The 14,824-nt window shown below is 44.3% G+C and overlaps 1 protein-coding gene and 1 long non-coding RNA gene across 4 annotated transcripts in view; one reads left to right on the top strand and one right to left on the bottom strand.

Moving 5' to 3' along the window:
- Positions 1-14,824, top strand: part of LOC122924304 — a 52,167-nt gene that overhangs the window by 1,544 nt on the left and 35,799 nt on the right. For both annotated transcript variants that reach the window (XR_006387389.1, XR_006387388.1), the window contains exon 2: positions 2,953-3,038. This is a non-coding gene — a long non-coding RNA (uncharacterized LOC122924304). The remainder of the gene's footprint in view (positions 1-2,952; positions 3,039-14,824) is intronic.
- The window catches only part of SMTN (smoothelin), a 70,633-nt gene that overhangs the window by 47,305 nt on the left and 8,504 nt on the right, over positions 1-14,824 (bottom strand). For both annotated transcript variants that reach the window (XM_044275257.1, XM_044275256.1), the window contains exons 5-7: positions 14,509-14,608; positions 13,379-13,689; positions 11,973-12,036 (exon numbers count right to left, since the gene is read on the bottom strand). In XM_044275257.1, the coding sequence (XP_044131192.1) occupies positions 11,973-12,036; positions 13,379-13,689; positions 14,509-14,608 (475 nt within the window). The remainder of the gene's footprint in view (positions 1-11,972; positions 12,037-13,378; positions 13,690-14,508; positions 14,609-14,824) is intronic.

Raw genomic sequence — 14,824 nt, 5'->3', positions numbered from 1 at the left:
TCAGAAAAGTGTATAAGTGCAGGCTTGCCATTCACTTGAATGTGGCAAAGCTGCAATATCAGATGCAGCCAATAGACAACAGAGGCGCTAGTTCTAGAAAAATGGCAAATGGATTTTGTCTAATCTTTTATAATATGATTCGGAGCTTAATAGCCCACAGTTGCACACTGGAGGGGTATGAAGGGAATTCAAAATCCCCTCGCTTCCCTACAGCCCGTCAATAGCTCCAGCTCGTGATACTGGAGGTTGGTATGCTCCAGCAAGAGATGTCATATCAATCAGGTAAGTCATTACTTGTTGCAGCCCCCCCCCCCCCCCTCACCTCCGAACCTACATGAAGCTGGTCATACACATAAAAGCTGGGTGAAATGGGTAATTTTGACCATCTTGGCTGACCATCACTGGAAAGCTATGCACAAAGGATTGTTGCAATGGCGGACTACTAGCTGTCAAAAATGGGGTTTCAACACATCAAAGTTTTCGGCTGGTTACTGCCAATCAACCACATCACCGATTCGCCAGTTTGGTCTGGCACGCTAATGGTCGGATTGATGATCTACACCAGTGTTTCCCAACCAGCGTGCCTCCAGCTGTTGCAAAGCTACAACTCCCAGCATGCCTGGACAGCCTTTGGCTGTGCGGGCATGCTGGGAAGTGTAGTTTTTGCAACAGCTGGAGGCACACTGGTTGGGAAACACTGATCTACACACACACTAATCTTATGTGTAAGGCTGGGCTTAGTGTTGCAATGCCTTCCAAGTCTTTCCATGCAGTGTTTCATGCACATTACCCCACCAGCTAACCTCTGTGCAGGGAACTACCACACAGCACCATTAATTCTGGGGACCTTTGTTCCGGGGACCATTATTCCCACAGGATGGACCCCCACGATCATAATGTTTTGGTATGCCCTAGTGATATGCCACAACATAAATATGAGATGTCCGCATTCTCCACACACAGCACCACATCTGTATATGGGACGTGTCTGGTATTGCAGCCTGGCTGAACTGCATTACCACACAGATCACATGGCCAGGTGTGGCTCTCATTTTTTAAGAAAGTTGACATGTTTTAGTAATCGTGTACAACCCCCTAAGCTCCTCCTTACGACTTCGGATCCTTTTACACACCTTTTATACATCTGTCAGATGATCCGGAACTAAGCAGATGCTCCCGATCACTGTTAGATGATTAGCAGAGATGAGGGCTATATTTACATTACATGCATTTACAGCGATCGCTTATCCCCTTAGAAAATCATTGTTCCGGCGCAGCAGATCACGGTTTATATACCACTATATGCTGCGTAGGAACAATGATTTTCCATGCCGGCAGAACGACACAATCATCCGATGAATAAGTGTTTGCTTGTTCATTGGGTGATTCACAACACCTTTTACAGATTATTGGGAACAAGCATTTGTACAAATGAAAATCTGTTAATCAGTCCGTAAAAGGACCCGAAGGCTCAATCCCCTCAGCATATGCAGTAGCTTCCTTGCTATAACACTTTTCAATAGACAGATGCTGTGAGCCTGTGATAGACTTGTGTTATACTCAGCAGCCAATCACAGGAGGAAGAGCAGCAGCCTGAACCAATGAAGAGACAGGGGGCGTGTTTCAGACTCACTCCCTACAGACACTGCAGCTAAACTGTAGTCACAGATCACAACTTTCGGTAATGGAGAGGAAATAAAAGTACCCAAGCAGCAAGATATAAATAGCAGGTAAGCATTCCCTGTAGGTACTGACACATGAGTTCATAACTGGACAGTTGCTTTACGTTTCACTTTCAAAGATTTGCAGCACACCATTTCAAATTATTCCAGTTTCACTAACTCTTTCAGAAACAGGTTTTTAAAGGGAATCTGTCACCAGTTTTATGGTGTCCTCACTAAGGATTCATTCACATGACCATATTTCTGGGTCCACACCCGTTACGCAATTTTGCAGAACAGTGTGGACCCATTCATTTCAATGGGGCTGCAAAAGATGCGGACAGCACACTGTGTGTTGTCCGTATCGTAGATCCGTTCCACGGCCTAGCAAATAAGGTAGAGCGTGTCCTATTCTTGTCCGCAATTGCGGGCATTTCTATCCTAGGGCTGGCCTCAAACGTTCCGCAAAATTTGGAAAGCACAAGGCTGGTACCAGTGTTTTGCAGATCCACAATTTACAAACTACTTACGGTCAGGGGCGTAGCTATAGGGGGTGCAGAGGTAGCAGTCGCTACCAGGCCCAGGAGCCGTAGGGGGCCCAAAGACCCTTGTGCTGCATAAGAAGACACACAAAGCACTGAGCGATGGGGGCCCAAGCCTAACTCTTGCACCAGGGCCCATGAGCCTTTAGCTACGCCCCTGCTTACGGTCATGGAATGGACCCTAAGGGCAGCATAAACTAGTGACAGTACTGATATTCATGAGCTCTGGGCTTGTTCACCCTCCTGCCGCTGACTACAGTAGGATAGAAACTGTTCATCTGCAGCAGTCTGTGGGAAGAGACGGGAGCTCATGAATATGAGGACTTACCAGCATGTTCTGGAGATGTTAAGACTTGACAGCTAGGGTGGCATAAAACTGGTGACTTCGTACCTTTCCTCTTGGTTTGGGATATCCAGAGATGTTTGGTGCAAAATGACCCAAAAAATTAATTTAAAAAAAAATTAATTAAAAAAAAAAAATTACCCTGTCAAGCCATTCACATGCCAGATGACCACAATATTTCAAACCAAGAGAAAAAGTAAAGAAGGGCACGTGGGAAATGTCTGAATGAATGGGAGAATGTTCATTCCTTGAGTTTCATCTGTATCAACATGTGACTGTAGTAAGTCCAAGGCACAAGTATGCTCAAGAGGTACAAGCTGTGGAATTAAAAGACTTCCTGGAGATCTATGAAAATGGAGGCCAAAGTACTTAACTTGAATCTAAATAATATTTTGATCTCCTGCAGAAAAAGACATGGAAGTCCTTGTACACCGTCCAGTATCTCCGTACAGAACAGACACCCAATCTGAATACACAGATTCACGTCATCAGGTGGGAAACCCTCTTGGACTACAGCTTGTACATAGTCACTGGCTGCTCTTAACGTGCTGCTTTGGCTTTTCTTTTTTGAGCTCTGCTTCACTAAAATGCTTCAGTTTCTCAGTCTGCGGTCATACATTAGCACCACCCTTCAGGAACATGCTCCATGAAAGCAATAGGCAAGATGTAGGGGCTTCTCTATTCTGCATGCAGTAGAGCTGCAGCTACGACATATGAAAATATACATTACATACCAATATGTACTGTCAGGATAACTACCGTCACACGCAGAGATAGTGGGCCCGGACAGTTCAGGGCTGCACTATCCCTATCTACTTGCACGATCACCCTGGGCAGTGACCCACAACTGGACGACAGTCCCCCCTATACTGCAATATGTGAAGGGCGACACAGATAAAACACAACGAGAGTAGTCATACAGAAAAAGGGTCAAAAGTCAGACGTCAACACTATACAAATACGCCAGATGCAACAAGTCACGGCAAAAGAGTCAGAACCAGGACATCAAATACAATAGAAAACGCCAGGAGCCAAAAATACACTCAAAGTTAAATCCAGAAAGTCACAGAACAGCAGGAGGAGCCAGATCACAAGAAATTCTCTTTTACTCAAGAAAATGCAGCTCATGCCGGCGTGCCTGCATGATGGGTAGAGCCGCTGCCCATGAGCCTTGATGTTCGGGAACCCCAGGACACATCCTCATTGGCCAGGGGCTCCGATGTCAGTGATGGCCGGGCCACATTCCTGGTTCCATGGAGGGAGCAGCAGCCAGGTGAACTCTGACTAGTACATTTTAATGCAGTACCTACAGCTGTACAGGCTTTTGGGAAACCGAGCCCAAAGAAACCCAAAAGTGAAGAACAATGAAACATTAGTCAAAATGCACAATTACTAAAAAGGGACTAACTAGTCTATTAAAATTGATGACCTATCCTTAGGCTAGGGCACCTATATATGCTCTGTGGCGGACTGACTCCTACTTCCCCCACCAGTCAGAAGCAGCCACCGGCAATGTAAAGAGAACAGAGGACGGAGCAGAAGCCTCTGTCCACGTATAGTGGCCATGCCGGCATACTGCAGCTCTTCTCCCATTCACCAGAATGCTGCAGTGACCTATCACAGTCACTACACAGTGGACGCAGCCTCCTGTTCCGCTTCCTGCTCCATTCCCTACTTTGTTTCTGTTGCCAGAGGGCCAAAAATAGTTGATCAGCTGAGGTGCTGGGTGTCAGATCCCTTTTCAGTCTGATATTGATGACCTATCCTGAGCATAGGCCATCAATATCTAAAGACCATAAAAGCCCTGTATTGAGAAGTGAACAGAGACCTCTAAATTTACTAATAGAGATTCACACCCCTGCGTACCACTGCAAGTAAGGGCTCCTGTACACATTAGCACAAACCCCTGACAGAAGTACACCCTACGGGTTTGCATTACAGGCCTATAGGCGCTATGTGCCTCTGTATGGTACATCAGTCTCCCTGATCCAGTATTAATTTCTAACATCCAACTCTTGAAAACATGCCTTTTGCAAACACTTTGACATACCCTAGAAAAGACAGCATACAGGCAAAGAACTGATGCCCTCCAACCCTGCTGCTCCCATACTGACAGTTCTGTGGTCCCTGAGGTCCCATAAGCAAGCAGTGTACCACAGCATGGAGCCTCAGGAACACCTCATTATCAACCCCTACAGCCATTTTGTTCTAGGGGGAGAACAGCTTTATAAAAACGGCATGTGAAGCGGTATGGCACTATACTGCAGTGTACCTCCATATAATATCAACAGGCTGCTGGAGGTAAAGTATGAGCCGGCAGTAGTCTACAGCACAGACCGTGCATACATGTACTCCAAGTCCGGAGTTTTTGATTTGATTGGCTTAAAACCTCATTTTTCTGAAAGAAAAATCACTAATTATTGTTGGCAAAAATCTCACACTTTAAAGGGGCATTCCTATTTATGGCACACCCAGACAGGACGGGAGTCAGGGTACTATACAAATGAAAAAAAAAAAGAATCCAGCAACACTTAAAATCCAATATTTAATGAAAATTCATTAAAAAGGCACATGCGTACACACCGGAGGAATGGTCAACGTGTTTCGGATAGAAAAGCCTTAATCATGATGTCACTTCAGGTTGTGATTTTCTATTCAAAATGCGTGGACCGTTCATATTGAGGGGGGGGGGGGGGGGGGGGGGGGGGGGGTAAGCTGACTGGACTTTGCTGCTTTGGACTAGGGGTGAAGGTACCCCTGTTCTGGAGATTGGCGAGGATGCCAGAGTCACCATGTGGTGGGACCCATAGCTATCTGACATTTAGGACATAGCAGCAGGACAGAAAACTAGAATAACTGCACTAATAAATGGCCTCCCATTTCATTTGTACTGTTGACTTTGCATATCAGCACCTAATAAAGGTCCCAGTTTCCCATTAGGGCTCCACTACTACTGCAAACGAGTGACTTAGAAAGTAGACACATTGAGATATGAGATACTTCTGAGCCAAACCAGAAAATATGTAGCATTTCTTCAGGCTGAAGGCTAAACCACAATGCCATAGAAACAACCACCACTTCTTCACAGCAAGACAATAAACTGTGGAATACTGGCAGCACGAGGACCGTTCAGAAATCTTTCCTTTTCACTTTGCCCCTGGCTCTTCTATAAACTGTCTTCTGCTTCTCAGTCCATGAAAGGAATAGCACTGGATGTTTCGCAGGTCCCATGCATGCTCCCTACTTTTACATATTTTATCCCAATAAGGCAGGGAGATCAGGAGTTGTTTGGTTTCCTTCCCTCCCCTCCTCGCCAATCGTCCTCTGTTACTGCGGCAAAGGTGGAAAGTTCACTATCTTAACACCACGTCTTATTGCGTAGACTGCTTCGCGTGAACTCATTTTCTGCTCTAGCCTTAGGAAACTTTACAGCTCGCTCCAATATCTTACAACCTGCAGGACGATTCCTAGAATAAAACCCTGATCAAGCAGGGACTCCTACGCCCCTCACAGATGAGTTCTACTACTTTACAGACACCATCTTATGGATGTGCTATTACATTCTACCCAGCTGTACATATATACTCGAATACAGAATAACTGGCTGTATTTCACTTTATACTGTGCAGATAAAGGGATATATCTGCAGCTGTATACAGACTGCTGTGACACACACATCAGTACCGGTCTTTACATTAGGATATCCCCATCACACACACACACACATTGGTCAATTTACCTAACCATAAAAATGGGTCCTATAACCCACAGATGTAGTTTCTGGAAATAAAAAATAAAATAAAAACACACCCTTTTCTTGGACAACCTCATTAAAGGAGAATTTATAATATACAATATATAATCTGGGAATTTAACATTTATAGTGTCAGATTTCCCACTACGATAGTGTATACAGAGATTGCAGCAGCAATACTAGACTAAGTGATCAAATGATCTGATGTACATCGGTAAAAATACTCCGTGGCTGGGATTAAAAAGAAAGCGATATTTTTCTTATTACAGAGACAGGCAATAGTGGGATGTAAATGTATGGAAAGTGGGATACATCATATATTATCCAATTCTCCCGTCTGTCTGCAAATGGTCCACATACTGCCTAGCAATTGAATAGGGGTCTCTTTATCCTTAGTATTAATCTACTCCCATTTATATGACAGCTCTACAGTCTATGGGCCAGATGTATAATGACTGACAGCTCACTTCACTTTAACATATGGCTAAAGTCAGTTTTAGCCAAGTCAGATTTATGATCGGCCCTTTAAGACTGTAATAAATGTGGTTTGACGGTAGCAGTTTATCCGTCAGTAAGCAGCTTTCCAAAAGTCACACGTTTTTATGAAAAAGTCACATGTTTTATTAAAAAGTCTCATAAGATAAGCATGGTCCTCACTGGAGTGAAGTTGCGACTTTTTTGCGACTTTTTAAAAAAGTCCCAATAGTAAATCTGTCTAGAGATTCATTTACATACGAAAACACGCCCACTTTCAGAAAACTGACGAGCATAGTGCAGAGCAGAAAAAAGTCGCAAATTTGTGCGCAGTTTTAGCCTTTGGGACTTTTTTGCGACTTTTCCACTCAACAAAAGTGACTTTGCCTAATGATATATCTGGCCCTATGTCTGCTGTTTAAGCTGCCCATCGCCCTTATTCTATCCCCTCGATGTGTATTGACCACTCACTTTCTAGACTGGGTCTTACCCCCTGCTGTATATTATAAGCCGCCTATAGCTCCCCCAATATTCCTATGCAGGAAGAGAGACATAATGATACAATATCACTTGGCCTGAGGGACGGACGGAGGCACAATGTTTAGCCACGCCCACTTCTCCCTCATTGGCCCAAGCGGACAGCGCCTTCTCCTCCCCCTCCATTAGGGCAACAGTATATATGGAGCGGTATCCGGCGGGCGTGTACGGCCACCATAGTGCCAATGCGCTGCACATAGAAATGTGCAGCGTTCTACCGCCGTCGCAGATTTAGATACTACTTACTTATTCTCAGCCCTCAATACTGCACAGATGAGGGTCCTTTCAAACACAGCTAGCCCTCAGTAGTGTTGTGACGGTGATATTGGAAATTGGATAATATATGCTGTATCCCACTTTCCATACATTTACATCCCACTATTGCCTGTCTCTGTAATAAGAGAAATATCGTTTTGCCCTTTTATACTTGTACTTCCAATAAAGATGTATTATTTTAAACCGCTTATCAGGCAGTGACACATCAATATTAGTGCGGTGAATCTATGAATCTACCATATATTTTTCCGTTAGCCATTGTGGGATTAAAAAGACCCTAGAAAAGTGTGAAAGATGCAGGTCCCACCTCAGGGACCCGCTCCCATCTCCAGAACGGGGGCCCACAAAGTGAACGTTCAAAGCTATGGGAGTTCCGAACATAGCAAAGCTTGGTTCTTTCTGGCAGTCCCATAATGGTGAATGGAGCCGTGGACTATGCACCCTCCATTCACTGCTGTGGAACTTCCAAAAACACCTGAGCACACGTGCTTGTCTAAATTTCGGAACTCTGATCTTGATATGTGCGGTGTAATTGCCTTCACTTTGGAGACCTCATTGCGGAGAAAAAGAGTGGGTACAACCTTCAAGACCCCCACCTATCTGATATTGATAATAGATAGTGGACAATCACTTTAATGGCACAGGCAGCAGGAACTGAACAAAATCTACATATGCTGTGCCGATACAACACTGTGGACAAAAATAAAAATAAAAAAATACGTCACGCGTAGAAACACACAAGCAGCGATGGTCCGTTCACAGTGTTCGCCAGCGAACACATGCAGGCTGCCATCTTTAGTAAGGTAGACTCACCAGTCCGGTGATGCACAGGTAAGCCCTTACCTGTGCCAGGAGCTGGTCTGAAATCAAATGCCGTCACCAGGAGCAGGCAGTTCCAAGATCAGCCCGATGAAGGCCCCCGGCGGCTGTTCTCGGAACTGCCTGCTCCCGGTGACTGCATTTGATTTCAGACCGGCTTCCGGCACAGGTAAAGACTCACCTGTGCATTGCCAGACGGGTGAGTCTACCTTACTAAAGATGGCAGCCCGCATGTGTTCGCTGGAGAACGCTGCAAACTGACCATCACTGCACACAAGACTCCTTTCAATCTGGCTTACATAATACACTTCACTACTTAAAGGGAACCTGTCACCAGTTTTATGGTGTCCTAACTAAGGGCAACATAAATAAGTGACTGATTCTCTTAGCAAAATGCTGGGTCACTTTCTTTAATTGACCCAGTCAATCTGCCAACATCTTGTATTTAAAAACTCCAGCTGATAATGATTAGTCCTGAATATTCATGAGCTCCTGACTCTCCCCGCCCACCTGCTGCTGATTGACAGTTTTCCATATGAATCAGCAGCAGGTGGGCAGGGGAGTAGCTATAGCTGTTAAATATACGCTGGACTCAAATCAGCTCATTAGCATGCGGCATCTTTGTGTGTATATTATGAGGTAACCATCTGTCACACCAGTAAGTAAATACATCTAAGGTACTTTTTAGTAGTTAATGATTGTATATAATTAGTTACATTATAATCAAATATCCACATGACAGGTTCCCTTTAAGTGTTTTCCCATCTTGGACATTGGAGCATATCGCTAGGATATTCCCCCAATGTCTGATAGGTGCAGGTCCCAGAAGTCTATCCTTAGAATAAAATCTGAATAATGACAGAGGGAGTACCGTGCGGCCACCCTCCATCCATTTCTATGGGACTTCTGAAAACTGTGCTTGGCTATTTTCATAAGCCTCAAAGAAGTGAATGGAGCAGTGGTCACGCTTGCGCGGTGCACTTCACATTCATTTCAATGGGACTTACGAGAATAGCCAAGTGCGCCACTCTGTTATTTTCAGCAGTCCCATAGACATTAATGGAGGACGGACGCATATGCGCTGTGCGCCCTCCGTCACTTTGCAGACTCCTTTCTAAGGATAGGTGTGCGTTCCAGAGGTGGGATGCACACCTATGAGTCATTGGGGGCATATCCTAGCGATATGCTCACCATGTCCAAGATGGGACAACCTCTTTAAAGTATGTGGAGCTGTGTACTGTGCCTGGCTGTCTGTTCTACTGACAGGTAGCCTAGTAGATCATGCCTAACTGCTTAGATGACGCAGTTGCTATTAGTGGGATTGGAGCTAGTTATACATTGTAGTTGGCATCCAATGCAGAGTTCAAATCATCACTGTGCTGTAAATATGGAAGTGTGCTATTACAGAGCATCTGTAATTCGATCCAATTCTTCACTTTTCAAATTTTATTATGTCAAGTTGCAGTGACCTGGTGGTTCACTGATAAAGGGTTAATGCTATGGTTTACACTTTAAGGGTCCATTCACACGTCCACAAATGGGTCCGCATCTGTTCCGCAATATCGGGAACGGGTGTGAACCCATTCATTCATTCTCAATGGGGCAGGAATGGATGCGGAGAGCACACTATCTGCATTTCCGGAGCGCGGCCCGAACTTCTGGGCCAGGGGGCCACAAAAAAATAGAACATGTCCTATTCTTGTCCGCAATTGCGGACAAGAATAGGCAGTTCTATGGGGGTGCCGGCCGGGTGTATTGCGGATCTGCAATACGCTGCGGAATGGTAAATGGACCCTAAAAGCTGTTAACTGTTTACTGAGATGATCTGTGCATGATATAACCCAAAAGGCTATGTATTAGTAGGAAAGAGTCTACTGGCAGGCTCCAGTTGCTGGGTAGATGTTCCCCAGGCAAGTGAATTCAGAGTCTTCTGCTGAACGGGCAATACAGAAGATATGTTTTGTGTTTGCTGTTGCAAAGTAGGCCAAGACAGAAGTTATCCAGGAAAACACCATTCCCAAGTGTGAAAACTGCCAGAAAAGCAACTTTGCTAAAGATAAACCTATGAATGAAGAAAGAATTGAATATTTACAGAGTGCTTAGACAAAGACATTAAAAGGGGTATTTCCATCACAGACAATGGGGGCATATCGCTAGCATACACCCCCATTGTCTGATAGGTGCAGGTCCCAGAGGACGGAGCGGGGAAATAAACGGAGCAGCAGCCCTCCATTCATTTCAATGGGACCATGGAAGGCTCGCTGGCTCAGCCATTTCCGTCTGCCCCATAGAAATGAATGGGAGCAGGGGCCACGCGTGCGCAGTGTGCTCCCATTCACTTGTATGGGAGCAGCGCTTGGTGGTGGACTGCCACAAATCTGAGACCGACTGGTCCTCACAGTTGGGTCTTGCAGACAAATACTGAGAGATTGCATGCCTCTGGTGATTTGGGAGGATTGCTAGCATCTATAGAAAGATTCAGGAAGGATTACCATGATTTCAGCCACTCTTATATACAGCCTTTGGGAAAAGCCTACACTGATACCTCAGAATTGGGCCTACTGCTTGTATTTTTACTGCAACCACCATCATCTATTTAGTAAGTAGAGACTTTGTTATAATGAAGATGACTTGGTCCTTGGTCTCCATACCTGACCTATTGTTCCCCAGTTCTCCTGCTTTGCACCCTGCTGATCACCTAACACCAAGGGCACCCCAGCCAACACTAGGCAGGAGACCCCCAAAGTCCAGGGAGTGCCACTAAGAGAAAATGGGTTGCTCCCTTACGTGCATGTGAGGCCTAGTGGAGAATTGGAGCAGGATTAGCCACTATAAGGAATATGACCGCCCTCATTGTGGCAGCCACAAACACCAGACCTGCATGTTTATTCTCTGCGAACAGGGACGGCAGTGTCAACATCTGAGGCCTATGGTACTAAATGTGTATAACACACAAATACAGGAGAAAAATAAAAGGTAAAAACTGCAAGACGCAATCTGCATTGTGGCTTTAACACAGTATAAAATTATGCTTTTTTGGGGGACATATGGATTTTACCTGTCGTATCCCATATCTACACCATGTGATCCATGACTTCATTCCTAATGATCCGATTACAAAATTGCAATGTTTATGAACATAGCATTCCGATCTAGAGCACTTACTAAATCTGAGGTGACTTGGGGTCCTGTGACCATTTGTGAATTTAAAGAAGCTATTTTACCATTAAATTTAACAGTAACATGGCCACACTTGTATGTGAAGGTCTACTGAAGTCTAAAAGTTATAGGAGGAGCCCTGACGAATCAGCAAGTGAGGGCCACACGTCTCCCATTATGCCCGTCAGATATTTTGGACATGCAAACAGAATATAAGGTAGCAATATGGGAATATCCCTTTAAGGAGCAGTAATGTGTGCTAAGAAGATTTGGCAGACTTTTCTCTGACAACTCCTTATGGAGCAGTTCTACAAAGCAGATATGTCACACAGTAATACAAGCCGCAAAGGCCTACACAGCTACTGGCTGTCATTGTACAAAGCTACAGCAAGCACCTGCAACATTACCTGGCTCTGTCCATGTCCTTGACGCCTTCTCCGCTGGATAGGATCCATTTGTATCAGCTTTCAGCTAAGGCAAACAGAAGGTCCTGTTAGGTCTTTTTGTTATCATCAACTTAAAGTCAACAATTGTAGTACAATCTTATAAGGAAGCAAGCTCAAAAGTCAGTTTAGCTCCAAATATATATGTACATCAGAAGATATATACCTAACCTTATAAGACACTGAATGGGGGGGGGGTATACATCAAAAAGAGCACATGGACTGCTACACTCAAACACATAAATCAACACCAATTATATAAGAAATAACCTTCATTTAGAGCATAACTAGTAAAGAAACTGATGAAATGTGATCAGTCTGCAGTAATCAGCTCTCAACTCTGGAAACCTGGACGCAAGCGTTCCACTTCTCATGCAGCACCACCACAGCAGCAATGAACCATGCCCATTGAAAATTGGGTTGCCCACCAAAAGGGATGATTGTGGCAAACCAAGAAATGCCCTTTTCAGAAGCTCTCTGCTCTGCCTTCTAGATTAATTTACTAAAAAGGAGACACCCATGTCAGAATTCCCCAGCATGGTGTTTGATGGTAACTTCATTTAAGGGCCCATACACATGGTAGATTTTGACACTGTTGAAATCTGCTCTGTATACCGCTGCGGACCCGCTTGCCACTCAGATCCATTATGTAGGCTAGCTGTAAGCAGAAAAGCGCCGTGGCTTCTGGCGCACATCCCCAATAAGAGACATGAGCTTTCTTGGTGTGGTTGAGGCTTTACACCGCCGGCCCCCAAGGTTCAATGAAACAATGGGATGCAGACAAACAGCTGATGGCGGAATTTTGGGTGCGCTGCCCATGACAAAATCTGTTGGCAAATTCTGCCGTGTGAACAGGCCCTAAAGGAATTTCCAGTTCTGTAAAAAATAAGGCAGCCATGGTCGCATTCATGTTAAATTATCTAGTCACAAAGTACGCAAAAATCACAATTAACTTCTAGTTCCTCATGTAACAGTCCATATCACTCTACTGCAGAAAGTGGGAAACTAATACATTCTGACCACTAAATTTACATCTGCCTTACCAATATTTCCCTATGGCTCTGTAAAATGATATTTTAGTGTGGATGCAACCAATGTAGATATATCTATGGGGAACTAAAACTCCATCAAGAAAAAAAATACAGAATACAGGTACATAATACAAAAATTTTTATTATACTTTCCTAGAGCATTCCTGCTTGGCATAAGGGGACAATCAGATCTTATTTACAATGACCACCTAACCACAATGTCATTTCCCCCCCTCCCGCACGCTGGTTAAGGATACACTAATTCATTGAGAAATCCTGGCAATTCTGCCTCAAGGAAATACAATACAGGCAAGAACCTGGTAGTGAACTCAAAGATACCTTATTTGCCAAATTCTGCTTTCTCTCTGTCCAGCTGGATTCAGGTTTTTGAACTGGAGCTGGCTCCCTGAAGACACTAGTAGTCCTTGGAAGGCTCTCCTGTTCTGAATTAAGAATCTGAGTGGCAGACTCCATGAAAACCTCGTTACTGCCACTTGGTAGGGGCTCTTCTTCAGAGTCCGGGCTGAGTGTGGAATGCTCGGTTGTATGGGACTGTGCCATATTTCCAGGTTCTGAGGAGGAGGAGGACGACGAGGATGACAACTTATCTCTTGGAGTACTCAGAATCAGTGATATGTCGGAAACAGTCTCTATAAATACAAGGATAATGTATATCATTAGCATCTGATGCAGTCAGACTGTAGAAATACAGCCCAGGATATAAATGAACAGTTCCTATTGTTTATATATAGCATGTGATAGAAAGTGAGAGGTATGTGTCTAAAACATTGTGTTGGCCAGTATTTCACTTATATGAGCAAACCATGGAATCAGCTAGAGAAGACATCAGATGGAGATGATTTGCCTAGTCACATGACCCTCCATCAGCAGCTATTTTATAGACCGGTTCTCTGTGTGGACAGCACAAAATAATTTTATAAACAAGGGAGAATACCTTATAAAATACGGCACAAATTTTCAACAAAGACTATGGGACACATTTATGAAGACCGACGTTTAAGACGCCGGTCTTCGTAAAGGCTCTGTGCTGGTGGTGGATCTGCCGCAGTTGTGAAGAGGCGCTGGCCTCTCCATAACTTCAGCGGATCCTCCTCCAGTTCTGAATGTAAGACAGCTACCTAACCTAAAAAGGCGTAGAAAATGGTAAATGAGAACGCACCTGCTGACCCATCCTCTTCCCCGCCCACAAATTTTAGACCTGGCATAAGCGGGGCGAAGTCACAAAAAGCGGCGCAAGGGTTAGTTTAGGCGTATTTCAGTATAGTAAGTGCCATATAATTATATCACAAACACACTAGTCAACGATAACCAGAAAGTGGCCAACCCCTTTAAGTTTTCGTTTTACTCTATAAGACTTCATCAGCATCCTCATGGTTTAGGCCATTTCATACAAGACTGGGGATTTGGTTGAAACAGTGCAAAAAGGCTTAAAACAACATGCAGCATACCATTCTTTTCTGTCCGATTGCTTCCATTTTGAGAGGTACGAAGTTCATGAATCTGCGCTTTGATGAGGTTTCGTTCTTCCAAGTCCTCTTTCTCCTGTGCCTACAGAGAAAGAATTACATGAACTGGTATGAAACCAAAGACTGCACACCCAAGCAGTTCATCAAAAACAGACATTTCAAAACTATATTCATAAATTAGCTTCTCGTCCTTTTTGTATTCAACAATATGGGGTAAAAAATAGAGGGTTCAGCTTGATTATTTGATGTCACATTTGACACATTATGGCAGTGGTGGACTTACTACATCATGGTACTT

This window comes from Bufo gargarizans, chromosome 1 (genome assembly GCF_014858855.1).
Source record: "Bufo gargarizans isolate SCDJY-AF-19 chromosome 1, ASM1485885v1, whole genome shotgun sequence".
Taxonomy (NCBI): Eukaryota; Metazoa; Chordata; class Amphibia; order Anura; family Bufonidae; genus Bufo; species Bufo gargarizans.
Note: the sequence above shows the minus strand (reverse complement) of the source record. Positions and strands in the feature narration are given on the sequence as shown.